The 13173-nt window shown below is 63.0% G+C and overlaps 5 protein-coding genes across 5 annotated transcripts in view; 4 read left to right on the plus strand and 1 right to left on the minus strand.

The window, feature by feature from the left end:
* EMIHUDRAFT_114890 (hypothetical protein) overlaps positions 1 to 89 on the plus strand; it is a gene marked incomplete at both ends in the record, with an annotated part of 2048 nt that extends 1959 nt beyond the window's left edge. The window contains one exon of the mRNA XM_005779201.1: positions 58 to 89. Coding sequence (XP_005779258.1) covers positions 58 to 89 — 32 coding nt within the window. The remainder of the gene's footprint in view (positions 1 to 57) is intronic.
* A 728-nt stretch (positions 90 to 817) lies between these two features.
* On the minus strand, positions 818 to 2087 carry CAX2-2 (H+/Ca2+ exchanger; the record flags this gene model as incomplete). Its single annotated transcript, XM_005779202.1, has 2 exons — positions 818 to 1358; positions 1513 to 2087. 2 exons carry the CDS (start codon positions 2085 to 2087, stop codon positions 818 to 820), a joined length of 1116 nt encoding a protein of 371 aa, XP_005779259.1.
* Positions 2088 to 4119: 2032 nt separating this feature from the next.
* EMIHUDRAFT_114892 (hypothetical protein) lies at positions 4120 to 5178 on the plus strand (the record flags this gene model as incomplete). Its single annotated transcript, XM_005779203.1, has 1 exon — positions 4120 to 5178. One exon carries the CDS (start codon positions 4120 to 4122, stop codon positions 5176 to 5178), a length of 1059 nt encoding a protein of 352 aa, XP_005779260.1.
* Positions 5179 to 8403: 3225 nt separating this feature from the next.
* On the plus strand, positions 8404 to 10961 carry EMIHUDRAFT_443338 (hypothetical protein). Its single transcript, XM_005779204.1, has 9 exons — positions 8404 to 9033; positions 9188 to 9279; positions 9353 to 9496; positions 9568 to 9651; positions 9732 to 9839; positions 10135 to 10201; positions 10265 to 10315; positions 10431 to 10655; positions 10685 to 10961. Exons 1-9 carry the CDS (start codon positions 8451 to 8453, stop codon positions 10807 to 10809), a joined length of 1479 nt encoding a protein of 492 aa, XP_005779261.1. The 5' UTR covers positions 8404 to 8450; the 3' UTR covers positions 10810 to 10961.
* Positions 10962 to 12058: 1097 nt separating this feature from the next.
* On the plus strand, positions 12059 to 12730 carry EMIHUDRAFT_236372 (hypothetical protein; the record flags this gene model as incomplete). Its single annotated transcript, XM_005779205.1, has 1 exon — positions 12059 to 12730. The coding sequence occupies one exon, from the start codon at positions 12059 to 12061 to the stop codon at positions 12728 to 12730; it is 672 nt and encodes a 223-aa protein (XP_005779262.1).
* Positions 12731 to 13173: the final 443 nt, after the last annotated feature.

The following is a 13173-nucleotide window of genomic DNA, read 5'->3' on the forward strand; positions in this document are numbered from 1 at the left end:
CCGCCCCCTCGCCCCCCCCCCCCTCACGCGCGCGCCCGACCCGCCGCCCCCGCCCAGGTGCATGGCCCGCCCCACGCCTGAGAGCCTGAAGGGAGGCTCCGGCGGTTTCGGCGTCCACGGCTCCGCTGCATACACCAAGGACCAACACTTCGCGCGATCAGTCAAAAAAAGGGCGCTCCCGAGCAGACTTGCATGGGCTCGTTTGGGATGGGGGGAAGGGGGAAGGGGGCGGGGCGGGGCGGGGCGGGTGGGGGGAGGTCGTCGCACGCGATCGCGTGCTCTCTCGCGCTTGTGCTTTTTGCCGGGCCGGCGGCCGACGGTCTTCTTGTGCGCGATCACACACTCTGACACTGGCGGGAGACTTGACGTTGTGGCACTGTGTAAAGTAAGGTGGAGAGCTACACTGTTAAAATGACATATTTTCTGATATGTGCTGCCTGCTTTGAGGTGCGATTGCGGTGCACCTGCCGCAGTGCAAGCTGCGTGCCGACTGCCCATGCGCCGGCGCCCGTGCGACGACTGCGGACTCGGGGACGTGGGGTGCCCCGAGCCCGACGAACGCCCCGACGTGTGCGTCGTCGAGCGTCACTGTTGCGCCTCCCCCCCCCCCCCCGCCCATAAACCTCCTCCCCTCCCAAATGACTCGCATGGCTGCTTGTTCAATGGACTCTCACTCTCCTCCCTGCTCCCTCCACGGCGTTTACAGAGTGATCAAGGCCCCCTTGCTCGCCAGCCTGCTGTTCGGCCCTGCTGCAGGCCTGCACTGAGCTTTTTGGTCAGCCCCTCCGGCGGCCATTACGAACGCCCCGGAGGGCGTCTAGGCGTGCTTCATGGGGTGGTCATCGGGAAGCGCCTCTTGGTGATGATAGAAGAAGAAGGCGAAGCAGATAATGAAATAGGTGAAGAGCAGCATCGTGCCTTCCAACCAGTTGGTCTCGCCGTCACTAACGATGTGCGAGACGATGAGCACGGAAAGAAAGGTGATTATCGTCTCGTACACGCCAAAGACTAGGGTCAATGGCTGGTCAATGGCCCAGCCAATTATCACCATGAGCGGGACGACGAAGAGTGCGATCTGCGTCGACGAGCCGAGCGCGACTCCAAAGGCGAGATCCATCTTGCCCTTCCAGGCCATGACGATGGCAGTCGAGTGCTCCGCTGCATTGCCGACGATGGGGATGATGACGAAACTTACAAAGGTCTCAGAAATGCCATATGTCGCAGTGGTGCCTTCGATAGCGCCGGTGAGCTTCTCGGAGAGAAAGGCGATCAGCACTGTTGCGAAGGCCAGCCACGCGATCGCCCCGCTCATCGGTAGCAGCACCTGCCGTGGCAGCGGAGCGGAGGATGAGCCGGGCCTGAAGAAGGCGGCTTGGACTGAGGGACACACAAAGGCGACGCGCCTCCTCCGGCTCCTCGTCCTCGTCCTCGCCGGACGTGTCCTCAAACAGCGCCGCGTGCGAAAAGAGCTGCGCCACGAGAGAAGGACGGGCGGGAGGGTTAGTTGGTGACGGCGCAGGGCGAGGGAGGATGGAAGGCCGCGCCTGAAAATAGACGTAGAGCACGTAGAGTATGAGCAGGACGATTGAGATGCCTCGTGCGAGCGTCAGGTCGTTCGGCGAGTGCTCCGCGAACTGTCCCGTCGACTCCATCGCCGTCGGCACGACAAGGCCGAGGATGGCGATCTGCAGCAAGGTCGTGTTGGACTGCGCGGCGACCAGATTGAACTTGGACTGCATCTGGCGGATGCCAGCGGCGACCATGGAGCAGCCGAGTACCAGCAGCGTGTTTGACAGGATTGATCCGAGCAGCGACACCTGCACCACCAGCAGCAAGCCTCGCTGGAGCGCAAAATAGCACACGATCAGCTCAGTCGCGTTGCCAAAGGTGGCATTGAGCAAGCCCCCAACCGTCTCATTGGTGTGGAAGGCTACCTGCTCGGTCGCCTCGCCGAGCAATCCCGCCAGAGGAAGGATCGCGGCGGCAGCGAGGATGAAGGTCTGCGCGTCATCCAGCCCCAATTCTTGTGTGAAGCACGCAAATGGCACCAAGATGAGGCCATAGTAGAGCTTGTTGCCGGTGAGCATCTTGATGGAACCCTTGATGGTGGACGGCGGGATCGCGTTGCCCTCCTCGTCTACGCTCTTGATCACGACAGGGGGGTGCACCACTGTCAGCTTTGTCCGTGAGCGCACTGACAGCGGCCGCTCGGACGCTGTCGGTGACTCCTCGTTGAGGGAGTTGTAGGCCACGAGACCACTCGGCGCGCTCTTGTGGGCAGACATCTTCCTCCCCGGCACGAGGCGGTCTTCAGAAGTCGTGATTGCTCTCCCTGCGCGGCTGCGGGCCGCAAATTCAACCGCGGCGTCGGCGGGCCGCAGCGCGGCACCCGTTAAAAGTAGTCGAAAAGAATTTAAACAAAACAACTCTCTCTCACAGCACACAGGCTCGACACAGGTGCGAACGTCGAAAAGAATTTCCCCCCTCGTCCTTGGATCTTTATTCCGAGAACGACGCGACAGAGGAGGAAGTGACAAGGGAGAGAACGACGAGAGTGGGGCGGTCTTCTGATAAACGCAGTATGGAAGATACAAAGAGACGGAGGAGCAACGAGCGCCCTGGCGTGAGCCGAAGACACTCCCTCCGTAGACACTGATCACACACGGGTGGGACAGGGTGGGTCACAACAACGAGGCACGAGAGCGTGCACGACAGAGCGACGGCGCAGCGTACCGCCGTCCAGCTAAAAAGCGGCGGCCGACGGTTGCTGCGCAAAGTGATCAGTTCTAAAATAGGTGCCGGGGCCCAACGGATAGATGAATCCGGGGCACCCTCCGCTCGAATCCCTGGCCGGGGTTCGAGGTGGCCCCCACCCTGGGGCCTCCCATCAAAGGGACTGCGGCAGAAGACGCCCAATCTTGCACAAGTGCAAGAACCATACGTCTTCTGATAAACGCAGTATGGAAGATACAAAGAGACGGAGGAGCAACGAGCGCCCTGGCGTGAGCCGAAGACACTCCCAACTGCGCTCCGTCACCGGTGTCGCGGTCTCCCCTGCGAAGAGAGATAGGAAGAGGCAGACTCCCTAGGGTGGGCGACGGCTAGCGCACCACACACCTCTCCTTAAAATCCCTGTGTGGTGGCGGCGTGCCGTCCTCCCATCCCTCCCTTGGGTTGTCTGTTTTCTTTCTTTCTTTCTGGATCTTTATTCCCATCCCTCCCTTGGCTTGTCTGCTTTCTTTCTTTCTTTTCCAAGAACTGGCACGGGCTGCAGATGCAGCGTTTGTCTGTCGTCCTCCACACCGCCGTGGCGTGGCAGACGGTGAACGAGCTAGCGTGCGGGGACAGCGGCATTGTGCACGGTGCTAAGTGCATTGCCGTTCTTAACGGAGTCGCTTAGGCGGCTCCGGTGGTGTGCCGGTGATAGTACTAGCACGCGCCAGTTCGCACCTGTGTCGAGCCTGTGTGCTGTGAGAGAGAGTTCTGTTGTTTAAATTCTTTCTTTTTGGATCTTTATTTACTTTCTGTTCTTTAATAAAAGCACGCAAAAAAATGGTAGATACAAATTGAACTCGGGGAAGGGGAGACGGAAACGCCAGGCTACACGGGGGGCACGCCGACAAGAAAGCGACCGAGGGGTGCGGTCGTTTTTGCCTTCGCTGCTGACGCCAAACAACAAAGATGTGTGACGACAAAGGCCAGCACGTACGCGTGTGGGGAGAGGCGGTCCGTCATCTCGGGAGTGCGTGCGTGTGCCTCGATGTACACTCTCCTGCTCAGCGATGCATTGCCCGCGAAAAGAAAGTGGGCGGCTCGAGGTCTCGAGATACACAAAGCGGCCAAGGCCTCCGCATGAAGTGCCGTGCCGCGAAAAAAGGCTCTCCAATAGGAAGAGAAGTGGCAACTCCGTGCACTGACGGTCGGCCGCCAGAAAACACGCCTCCGTGGCTCGGGTTACACCAATCCTCGCTACCCAACGCGGCCAAAGGATATCCACCTCGAGAACCTCGAGATCGAGGAAGAAAAAGAAGACCCACCGGGGCGCTCGCTTTGGAGTCCATCGGCTTTGCTGTGCCACAGCTCCTCGCGAGACGCCCTAACCACCGACCCGCCAGGGCGATGAACAGAACCGGCACTGAATGGCTGCGTTCGACCCGCTCGGGCGGCTTCTGCGAGTCCGTCTTGGCGCTCTCAAACCGCACCGGCCCATGGCCCGAAGAGCCGCCATTCGTGGGCGAGCGTCCCGGCAAGCTTGAGCCAGGTGCGGCGGCGACGGCGGCATTCATCATTTTTCTCGGTGGGTACGAGCTGTTCACCGCCAGACACTCGATCCCGGTGGCCCGCTATCTGAACATCCTGATCCTGCTCAACGGCATCACATCGATGATGAATCACATCACCCACAACGTCTACTTCGCCTTCTGGGATGGCGCGAGCATGATCCTAGCGGTGAATCTTGGTGCTGCTCTGTGGTTCGAGACGCTGGTCGAGCTCGTGTGGCCACGTTGGTGCTCGTGCTGCGCGTCCGCCGGGCCGTCGCTACGCACCGTCTGCATCGGGTGCGTCTGGCTGCTCGTCTGCGCGGTCATGACGCCGCTCGGCATGACAAGGGTCACGCCGTTTAACGGGCTGCTTGTGATCCCCGGCGGACAGGTCTTTGTGCTATTCTTCAACCTACCGATCCTCTCGATGGTGCTCACCGCGGCGGCGATGCTACACTGCGGCATGCCGCACATGATCCACCCCACGGGCTCGCACCTGGTCTCGACCGCCACATCGGACGAGTCGGGGGGGCTTTCCAGCGGCGACCAGAAGGACTCGCCTGCGCCTGCTTCCGAATGGGCGCTGCTGGGCGCGGCACGCGTGTACCTCTGGGTCGGGGTGGCGTCGTATCTCTTCGGCTTCGTCTGCTGGAACCTCGTCGAGCAGGGCTGCGACGCCATGCCCGACGGCTTTCGTGCCATCGGCCACGCCTTTTGGCACCTCGGCGCCGCGTACGGCCTGCACTGCCTCTTCTGCATCCTCATCTTCTTCCGCGCCGTTCTCGATGCGCGGCGCTTCGACGGCCGGTGGCGCTTCCGCTTCCGCTCGAGCCCGTCCGCGTTGCTTCGTGTGTGGCTCTGCGTCTTGCCGGTGCCGGAGGTGCTGGAGCCCCCGCCGCTAGGCATGTCGGTATGACATCGCCGCGCATGAGGTTTCACCCTCTCGGGGAAAGGCGGGATCGCACAGGTCGCATGCCGCCGAGGAACAGCCCAGAGACGATCTGAAGGCATGAGTGAGAGGGTCGTGGTGAGAGAGGCGCACACACTAGCGGAGCAAGAGTCGCTCGTGGAACGAGAATCGCCGCTGGCAGCGGGACCTGATGCGCGTCCCACACGTCTTCGTTCTCCTCGTCGCTGCTGTCCTCGCGGATGCCGTCGATGTCGAAGCCAGTCCTGCCAGCCATCACTCTGTGGCTTTGATGAGCCAACTTGGTGCCCACAAATACGCCGAAATTCCGCGTGTTTCTTTTATTTAGGGCCCGCCCCCCCAGAAAAGAAAGAAAAAATCCAAGAGAGGAGTGGGAGGGCGGGAGAATCCAAAAAAGCCGTCCAAAAAGCCACAAAAAGCCAGCGAGCCTCCCGTTACGCGATTGCTCGCGAAGCGCAGCATGCTGTGCGTGGCCAGCGTGGGAGCAGGCCGGCGCCGACGCTGCCAGAACAAATACGAGACCTTGACCGACGGACGGCGGCCCTGCGGGGGAGCCTCCGCGCGGTTGACGACGTCCTCGTGACTTGCCTTCAGAGCGACGAGGTTCTCGCATGCTTTGAGGAGGCGCTCGGCGAACGGCTGCCAGAGATGGGCACGGATGCTGCAGCAGGGCGAGAGGCGAACGCCGAGAGTGCGGAGGCCGCACCGCGACTGGAGGCTGCAGCAGAGCAACAGCGGGATGCGGATTAGCATGTTAGCACTGCCGGCGCGCCACAGCGAGGCAGAGTGCTGCAAAGCGCGAGAGGCGTGGTGGTGGCATGGGTGGTGGGCTCCGGACTCGAGGCTGCGGAATGGGAAGGGGGCGGGGTGAGGAAGAGAGAGTGCATGTACTGAGAGGCTAGCATGCTCATGCTGGGGGTGAGTACTGGTCAAAACAATCCTCCGACACCGCGCTGGTGCAGTCCGGGCTTGACAAACGATATGTATTTGGACGCGGGACAAGATGACTGGAGAAGAAAAGGCAGGAAAGATTGATCCAGCACAAAGCTCAAGGTCATTGTGGAGGGTGAGCGTGGAAGTGAGAATTCTTAAGATACAAGCCTCTCTCACAAAATCCAATCGCGCCTTCTCACAGACGCTGGCACGACAAAATCCCGCTCCAAGCGTGGCAAGCCAAATTCTTTTCCTCGCGATGTCCACCCCGCCGCGCCGCAGCTCGCGCCGCCTCGCCTCCGCCTCCACCGCCACGCCCTCGCCAGACACGCCGCCGCCCGTCCGCTTGCTCGATCTCCCCAGGGAGCTCCTCGAGCGCGCCCTCTCTCGCTGCGACAGCCCCGTCGACACCGCTCGCGTCGCGGCCGTCTCCCACCTCTTTCACTCGCTCGCGGAGCAGGGCATCCGCTTGTGGGCGCAAGGGCGCGGCTTCGAGCTGCCGGCGCAGCCAGAGGGTGAGAGCTGCGCTGTGCGGTGGCTGTGCTATTCTGCGCTGCTGAGCGAGTCCAACCCGCCGGCGAGGGTGGCCGCAGGCGAACGGCACAGCGTCTTCATTGACGGCGAGGGGCGGCTCTCTTCGTGTGGCTCTGCGCCGGATCACATCCCATGCCTCCTTGGCCACGGCGAGGGCGTGACGCGGCTCAACGCGCCGACACGCCTCCCTTCTCCGCTGGGCGGCGAGCGCGCCGTGAGCGTGTCGGCTGGAGGATACCACAGCCTCGCCCTCACCGCCGGCGGCAGCATCTGGAGCTGGGGCAGTGGAGCCTCTGGCAGGCTAGGCCACGGCGATTCGCAGGAGCAGTGGCAGCCCAAGAAGCTCGAGGCCTTTGCTGGACAGCGCGTCGTCGCCGCGTCGGTTGGAGGCAGCCACAGCTTCGCCACCACCGCCGACGGCGCCCTCTGGAGCTGGGGCGGTGGCCACGGCGACCAGCAGGACCAGCTGCTGCCCAAGAAGCTCGAGACCTTTGCTGGCCAGCGCGTCGTCGCTGTCTCGGCTGGAGATGGTCACAGCCTCGCCCTCACCGCCGACGGCAGCATCTGGAGCTGGGGCAATGGAGCCTTTGGCCGGCTGGGCCACGGCGACGAGCAGAACCAGCTGCTGCCTAAGAAGATTGAGGCCTTGGCTAACCAGCGCGTCGTCGCTGTGTCGGCTGGACTCTACCACAGCCTCGCCATCACCGCCGACGGCGCCGTCTGGAGCTGGGGCAGTGGATATTTAGGCCAGGTGGGCCACGGCGACGAGCAGCGCCAGCTGCTGCCAAAGAAGATCGAGGCCTTCACTGGGCAGCGCGTCGTCGTTGTGTCCGCTGGAGAGCGCCACAGCCTCGCCCGCACCGCCGACGGAGCCCTCTTCGCGTGGGGCCAGGGCAATCGCGGCTGCCTGGGCCACGGAGAGGACTTTTCGAACCAGCTGCTGCCGAAGAAGGTCGAGGCGTGGGAGCTGGGGCGGTGAGGTATCGGGGGCTCTGTACGGCCGGGCGTTTAGCGGCGTAGATGCACTACAGGAGCTTGTTGAAGCCAGCTCGCGCGGGGCGGCTCGATGGGGGGGCGGTGCGGTGAGCATGTGAGCGAGTAGGGCTGACGGCTGAGTGGTGCCATGTTTGGACCTCAAGGTCAAGCAGTGCCAGTGGTGGAAGAAAGCGATGTAATTTTCTTTCTGAAGAAATCCAAACAAAGAGAAAGAAAGAAAACAGACACTCCAAGGGACCAACCAGAAAGAAAGAAAGAAAAGACAGCCGAGAATGTTCCACCCAAAATTCCACTCCCGGATTCAGACACGTGAGGACATCGATGGCGGCGCTTCGCTCGCCCTCCTCTCGCCGCTCTCGGCCGCCCTTGTGGCCTCGCCGCTTCCGCTGGCACGCCAAGCTGGCGGCCGCTCTCGCGTCTCCCTCTATAATCACACAGTCGCAATTCCAGGGGTCGTTGTGTCTTCGACTGAGGCATGAGTATGAAAAAACCACTGGAGCAGCAGTGGGATATCTCTTTGCGGTATATGTTTTCTACTTTAACCTGTGTTAGTGCCAGTGCGCGCCTGTCCCGTGCCCAGTGTCGTGTGGAAATAGGAAAGTGCGGCGTGGCGTGTGCGTGTGTGCGACTGCAACGAAGGACCGCTCGCAGAGGATCATTGGGTTTGTACTATTAACAACGAAGGCGCTCTCAAAAAGAAAAAAATTAAAAAAATAACTTTACAATAGAGGTCACCTTGTCCGCCTTCATCCCACTGTCAGCCTCCGCCTCCATCCCTCGCCTCCACCCTTCCTCCAATGCTGACTCTCTTCGCACACGGCTGCGACCCGACAAGGCACTCGGCCACGTTCGATGCCGCCACGCCGCTTCTCGAGGCGGCTTTTGAAATCGCACGGACCGGGACTGGAGGCCCGTTCGAGCTCGGCTTCTCGTCAAACATGTCGGCGGCCGGAGCGAACCCGTCGTCGCTGTACGCACAGGCGCTCCTCGGGCCGTGGGGAGAGGGCGACACGCACTCTCGGAAACATTACATGCGGGACGGGCAGTATGCGTTGAAGTCCCGCGACGCGGTGGTTTCGATGCTCTGCACTCCGCCGGAGCGGGAGTCCACCTACTTTTCGTGGGAAACGTACGTGTCGGAGCGGCTCTCGTGGCCAGTGATGGAGTGGAACCAAGGGCAGGGCGCGCCGATCAGCACGTTGATCAATGCGGCGACACTAACGTCGGACCACCGGAAAGCTGGGGACACCGGCTTCTCTCCCTTCAACCGGAGCCTGATCTTGGTCACGACGGCGGACGCCGCCACCGCCGCAGCGGTTGCCTCCGCCATGGAGCGCGTTGCGCCCGCGCAGACGGATGTCCGCGTCGTCACGCTGAACGGCACGCATATCCAACTCGCTTTGCACACGCCGTTCTGACTGAGATCTGAGTTCCTCCTAGACACACGCACACACACACACACACGCGCACACACCGTATCTGGTAGGGACAGGTCTGTCCATCGCATCTACCCGTGTGCGAGTTTGCTCTATAGGCACGAACACCACCCTCCACTTTGCGCGCGGTTCTCCCTTCGAGCCGCTCGTCGAACGGCCCGACCTCTTTCAGTCGCTGCTGCGTGTGCACGCGCGCAGACGCGCGATCGCGGGCGGAGATCGTGCGCGTGCCGGCGTCGATTCGCGCCGCCAGCCGCGAGTAGGTGCGCGACACGAACGCGCGGGCGGTGCGCGAGTACGTCGCGAATCGTTTCCCCGTGATGCGCGTCTCGCCTCGTGCCGCTGCTCTGTTCCGCCCGTTGCCGCCGGCCACGGAGCCGCGCGCGGCGACGGGCCTTGGCAACGAGGCGGGCATGCTTGGCCTTGGGCGGGGTGCCGGGTCCGATCGTTTGCATGCAGGTTGCTCCCTCCCCCCTAGGCCGGCATGGCGGCCCCACTGGTGGAGCTGCGCGCCGCAGTCGTTCGAATGGCTGCCGCCGCCAACCTCACGCTGGCGGCCGAGGTCGCGTCGGCTTCACCAACGTCGGGGCTGGGGAGTAGCACCTCAGTGGGTGACTGGCCGTGCCCGCTTGCCAATCGCAGGTCGGCTTCACCGCGGTCGAGCTCGACAAGTGGCGATGCCTCACCGACCCACGCTACGCGCCGTGGCGGCTGCACCCCCGCGGCGGCTGCCTCGGCACCGTCTCCGACGCGCGAGAGATAGCCGAGATCCAGCCGAGATCCAGCCGAGAGCGAGAGATGGCCGAGATGCAGCTGCGCGGGAGGCCCGTGCGACATCGCGCCGAGAGAAGCTGAGCGCGATATGGTGAAGCCATCCTCGGCTCTGCACCTCGACGCTGTCCCTCGGACGCTCCATTGTGGACGCGCTTCGACGCACTCCCAACCCATGGCCAGGCCCGCGAGGGTTAGCCCATTGGCGGCCCGAGGGGCGCGCAGCTCCATTCATCACGCTGCCTCATATGCCGCCCGCGCCATTTGAGAGCAGGCGCGCTACTCCCTCTCCGACCGCAACCTGCCGGTGAGTGCCGCGACGCCGCTCGTCGTGGCGATCGGTGAGCAGAGCTCAGACACCACCTCTCACCGCACCTGACCTTGCGTCCCCGGATCCATGACAGGCGTGGACCACGTCGCGATGGGCAACGCCGCCTCCGCAGACCTGCTCGCAGGCACCGCTTAGCGGGGTCGAGCCGGCACACGGTCCCCGAATGAATGGAAGGGGCCCCCTCTCCCTCCTAGCCTCCTTCCCCTGTGATTCGCTCCCTCTCCTGCGGCCTCGGGCAGGCACCGCCGTCGCCGTCACGCCGGAGCGGCTCCGCGGCTCCGCCAGCCACTTCCTCGGTCGAGCCGAGCCGCGCCTCTTCGCCTTCGCCTTCGCACTCGACTGCAAGGCCCCCGCCGCCGCCGCCGCGCAGCCGTACTGCTTGCGCCCGCCGCGCGAGCTGCTCGAAGGCGCCTACGGAGCTCTCGCTGCGGCACCCGAAGGCACGCCTTTCGTCCTGTGGGCATGTCCGTGTCACACGACACGCCCCATACAGGTGCGCTGCGGTACGAAGCGTACATGGACCCGGCGACCGGCACGCGCCCCTCCATTGGACTGGTGCAGCCCACGGCGCTGGCGTTCGTGCCCGCCGCCCGCGCCGCGACCGGAACGGCATACTGAGGTCTCCATGCCGCGCTGGCGTTCGTGCCCAAGCACTAGCTGAGGTATCCATATGCCTCGCGCGAGTAATTCGGCACAGGCGAGCAGGTCAAACAAATAAACAACCCTTTTCCTGGCAAGCTAGGATTATAACTTAAGATGTTCACGCCCCCCCACAAACTCAATAACAAATCAACAAGCTAGCCAAGAACTTGCGACAACCTGCGAGCGCCGCCTGCGCGCCTTTTCCAGCACCCAGGCCTATGCGATGGGGCCTTTACCATCCACCAAACGCATGCTCCATGCATGAGAGCGAGAGGCTGGGGGAGTGAATGCAGACGACACCTTGCCTTCAACAACAACAGCGGAGGTTGCCAAGACCGGTACTCCGAATCCATTGGCGCGTATTGGCGGCACCGTGATACATCACTGACTGTATTTAATTAATGGCTATCTATGCAAGCAAATAAGCGTCCATCATCACCACGTTTGTTTTCGTCTATTTGAGCCTAACTAAGCTACGAGCCATATTCGAGACTTAGTCTGCAACTATGAGGGCAGCTGCTAGCAATCCTCGGATCTTGGGTACGATTGTGAGCGCCGCCGCTCATAGTCCTACAAGATGTAGGATTGCGAGCGCTACTGCTCGCAATCGGAGGCATGTTGCTAGGATTGCGAGCAGTGCTGCTCGCAATCCTAGACTTTGCTCGGATTGCGAGCGCGCTGGTAGTAGTCGTAGGCGTCACCAGTCACCTTGGGAGCGGAGCTGCTCTTAGTCCTAGAAGATGTAGGATTGCGAGCGTGGGTGCTAGCAATCGCACAGAGATGCTACGATTGCGAGGAGTGCTGCTCACAATCCTTCGACTTCTAGGATTGAGAGCGAGGCTGCTCTCAATCCTTCCGGTCTAGAAAAGAAGGTTCACCAACACAGTCCGACCAACGACTGGGACACCAACGCGGTATGGGTGGACGCAGGACGGGCGATGACGGTCACACAGGAGCGACACACAGAACCACAAGACAAGACACTCAGCCAACGGGGCGGCTGCCACACATCCTGAGCGAACTTCCCTAGTCACCCGCGGCCGGACTCCATCCGGCACGCGTCGCTCAGAGCTGCGTCCCCTGCTCGCCACCCCGACGCCCAAGGCGCCCGAGCGAACGACAGGCGGCACGCGAAGACTGATTGCAGACGTACGTACGCAAAAGAATTCAACGCTTGGGGCCCCCGCCCAGCGTCGCCTCCCTACGATATGCGCGGTGTACATACATGAGTTCCGAACCCCCACGAGTCGCGCTGAGCGTCATCCTCCCGGTGTACAATGCGATGCCGTGGCTGACGGTCGCGCTCCGGGACATGCTCAAGCAGCAGCTTCCTGGCGGTGCGAGCCTCGAGGTCCTCGCAGCCTTTGACGGCGGTGACGACGGCTCGCTCGGCTTCCTCCTCGCCCTCGCCAACGAGCTCGGCGCGCGCGCGACCGACGAGCTCTCCACCGCTGGCGGCGCCGCGCCCGCCTCGAACCCCGCGCTGCTGCAGCCGCTGCGAGCGCCCGAGACGGAGGACCACCCGTCGTTCGACGCGGCGCAGCCGGGAGTGGACCAGCGGCCGCTGAGCGCGGCTGAGGTCGCCGCCGCGAGCCGCCCCGAGCACCGGCTGCGCGTGCTGCGCTACCGCGACGGTGCCAACCGCGGGCAAGGCGCCGCCATGTCGCTCGCGCTGGCGCATGCCCGCGCGCCTCTCCTCGCGCAGATGGAGTCGGACGACGAGCGGCGGCCGGCGGACGCGTTCGCGCGGATGCTGGCCGCGCTGCAGGCCCAGCCTACGTGGGATGCCGTCAGCTGCCAGGCAGAGCTGGTTGGGTGGCCGAGGCCGGGCATGGAGCAGTACGTCGCGTGGCAAGGCCCCCGAGATGCGGATACAGACTGCTTGTATGCCGACTAGCATTCGAGAGGCCAACTCGACCGTGCTCCGCCTCAGTCCCTGTACTCGCAGCCCTTCCATCCACGCGGTGCCCTGACGACACGGCACCGTACCTTGTTGCACCGTCCCTTCTTCTCCGACCTGCGAGTGAACCGCCGGGGCGGGCGCTTGCGGCGCCGCTGCGACCTGACCTTGGGTCGTGCGGTCATGACGCAGGCAAAACTCTCTCCTCTCGCCCGAGCAGATGGCGGCGGGGCGGTTCGTCGAGATCCCGGCGCTCCACCAGACGGGCACCACCTCGTTGACCCGAGATGACCCGAGGTTCACCGAGGTTCACCGAGATTAGGCGCTCCACCAGACGGCAATCTTCCGGCGCGAGGCCGTCGAGGAGGTGCTCGCCACTGCGCCTATTCTCGGGCAATCTCGGGCAATCTCGGGTAATCTCGGTGGTTCCCGTCGAAAAA

This window comes from Emiliania huxleyi, assembly GCF_000372725.1.
Source record: "Emiliania huxleyi CCMP1516 unplaced genomic scaffold EMIHUscaffold_234, whole genome shotgun sequence".
In the NCBI taxonomy this organism is placed as follows: domain Eukaryota; phylum Haptophyta; order Isochrysidales; family Noelaerhabdaceae; genus Emiliania; species Emiliania huxleyi.

What these genes read in the sequence shown, in the direction of transcription:
- EMIHUDRAFT_443338 (XM_005779204.1), top strand. Translation starts at nt 8,451, where the DNA reads ATGCTGACTCTCTTCGCACACGGCTGCGACCCGACAAGGCACTCGGCC. An exon ending in CGACGGGCCTTGGCAACGAG is followed by an intron (nt 9,497 to 9,567) that starts GCGGGCATGCTT and finishes CCTCCCCCCTAG; the next exon opens with GCCGGCATGGCGGCCCCACT. An exon ending in GCCTCGGCACCGTCTCCGAC is followed by an intron (nt 9,840 to 10,134) that starts GCGCGAGAGATA and finishes ATTTGAGAGCAG; the next exon opens with GCGCGCTACTCCCTCTCCGA.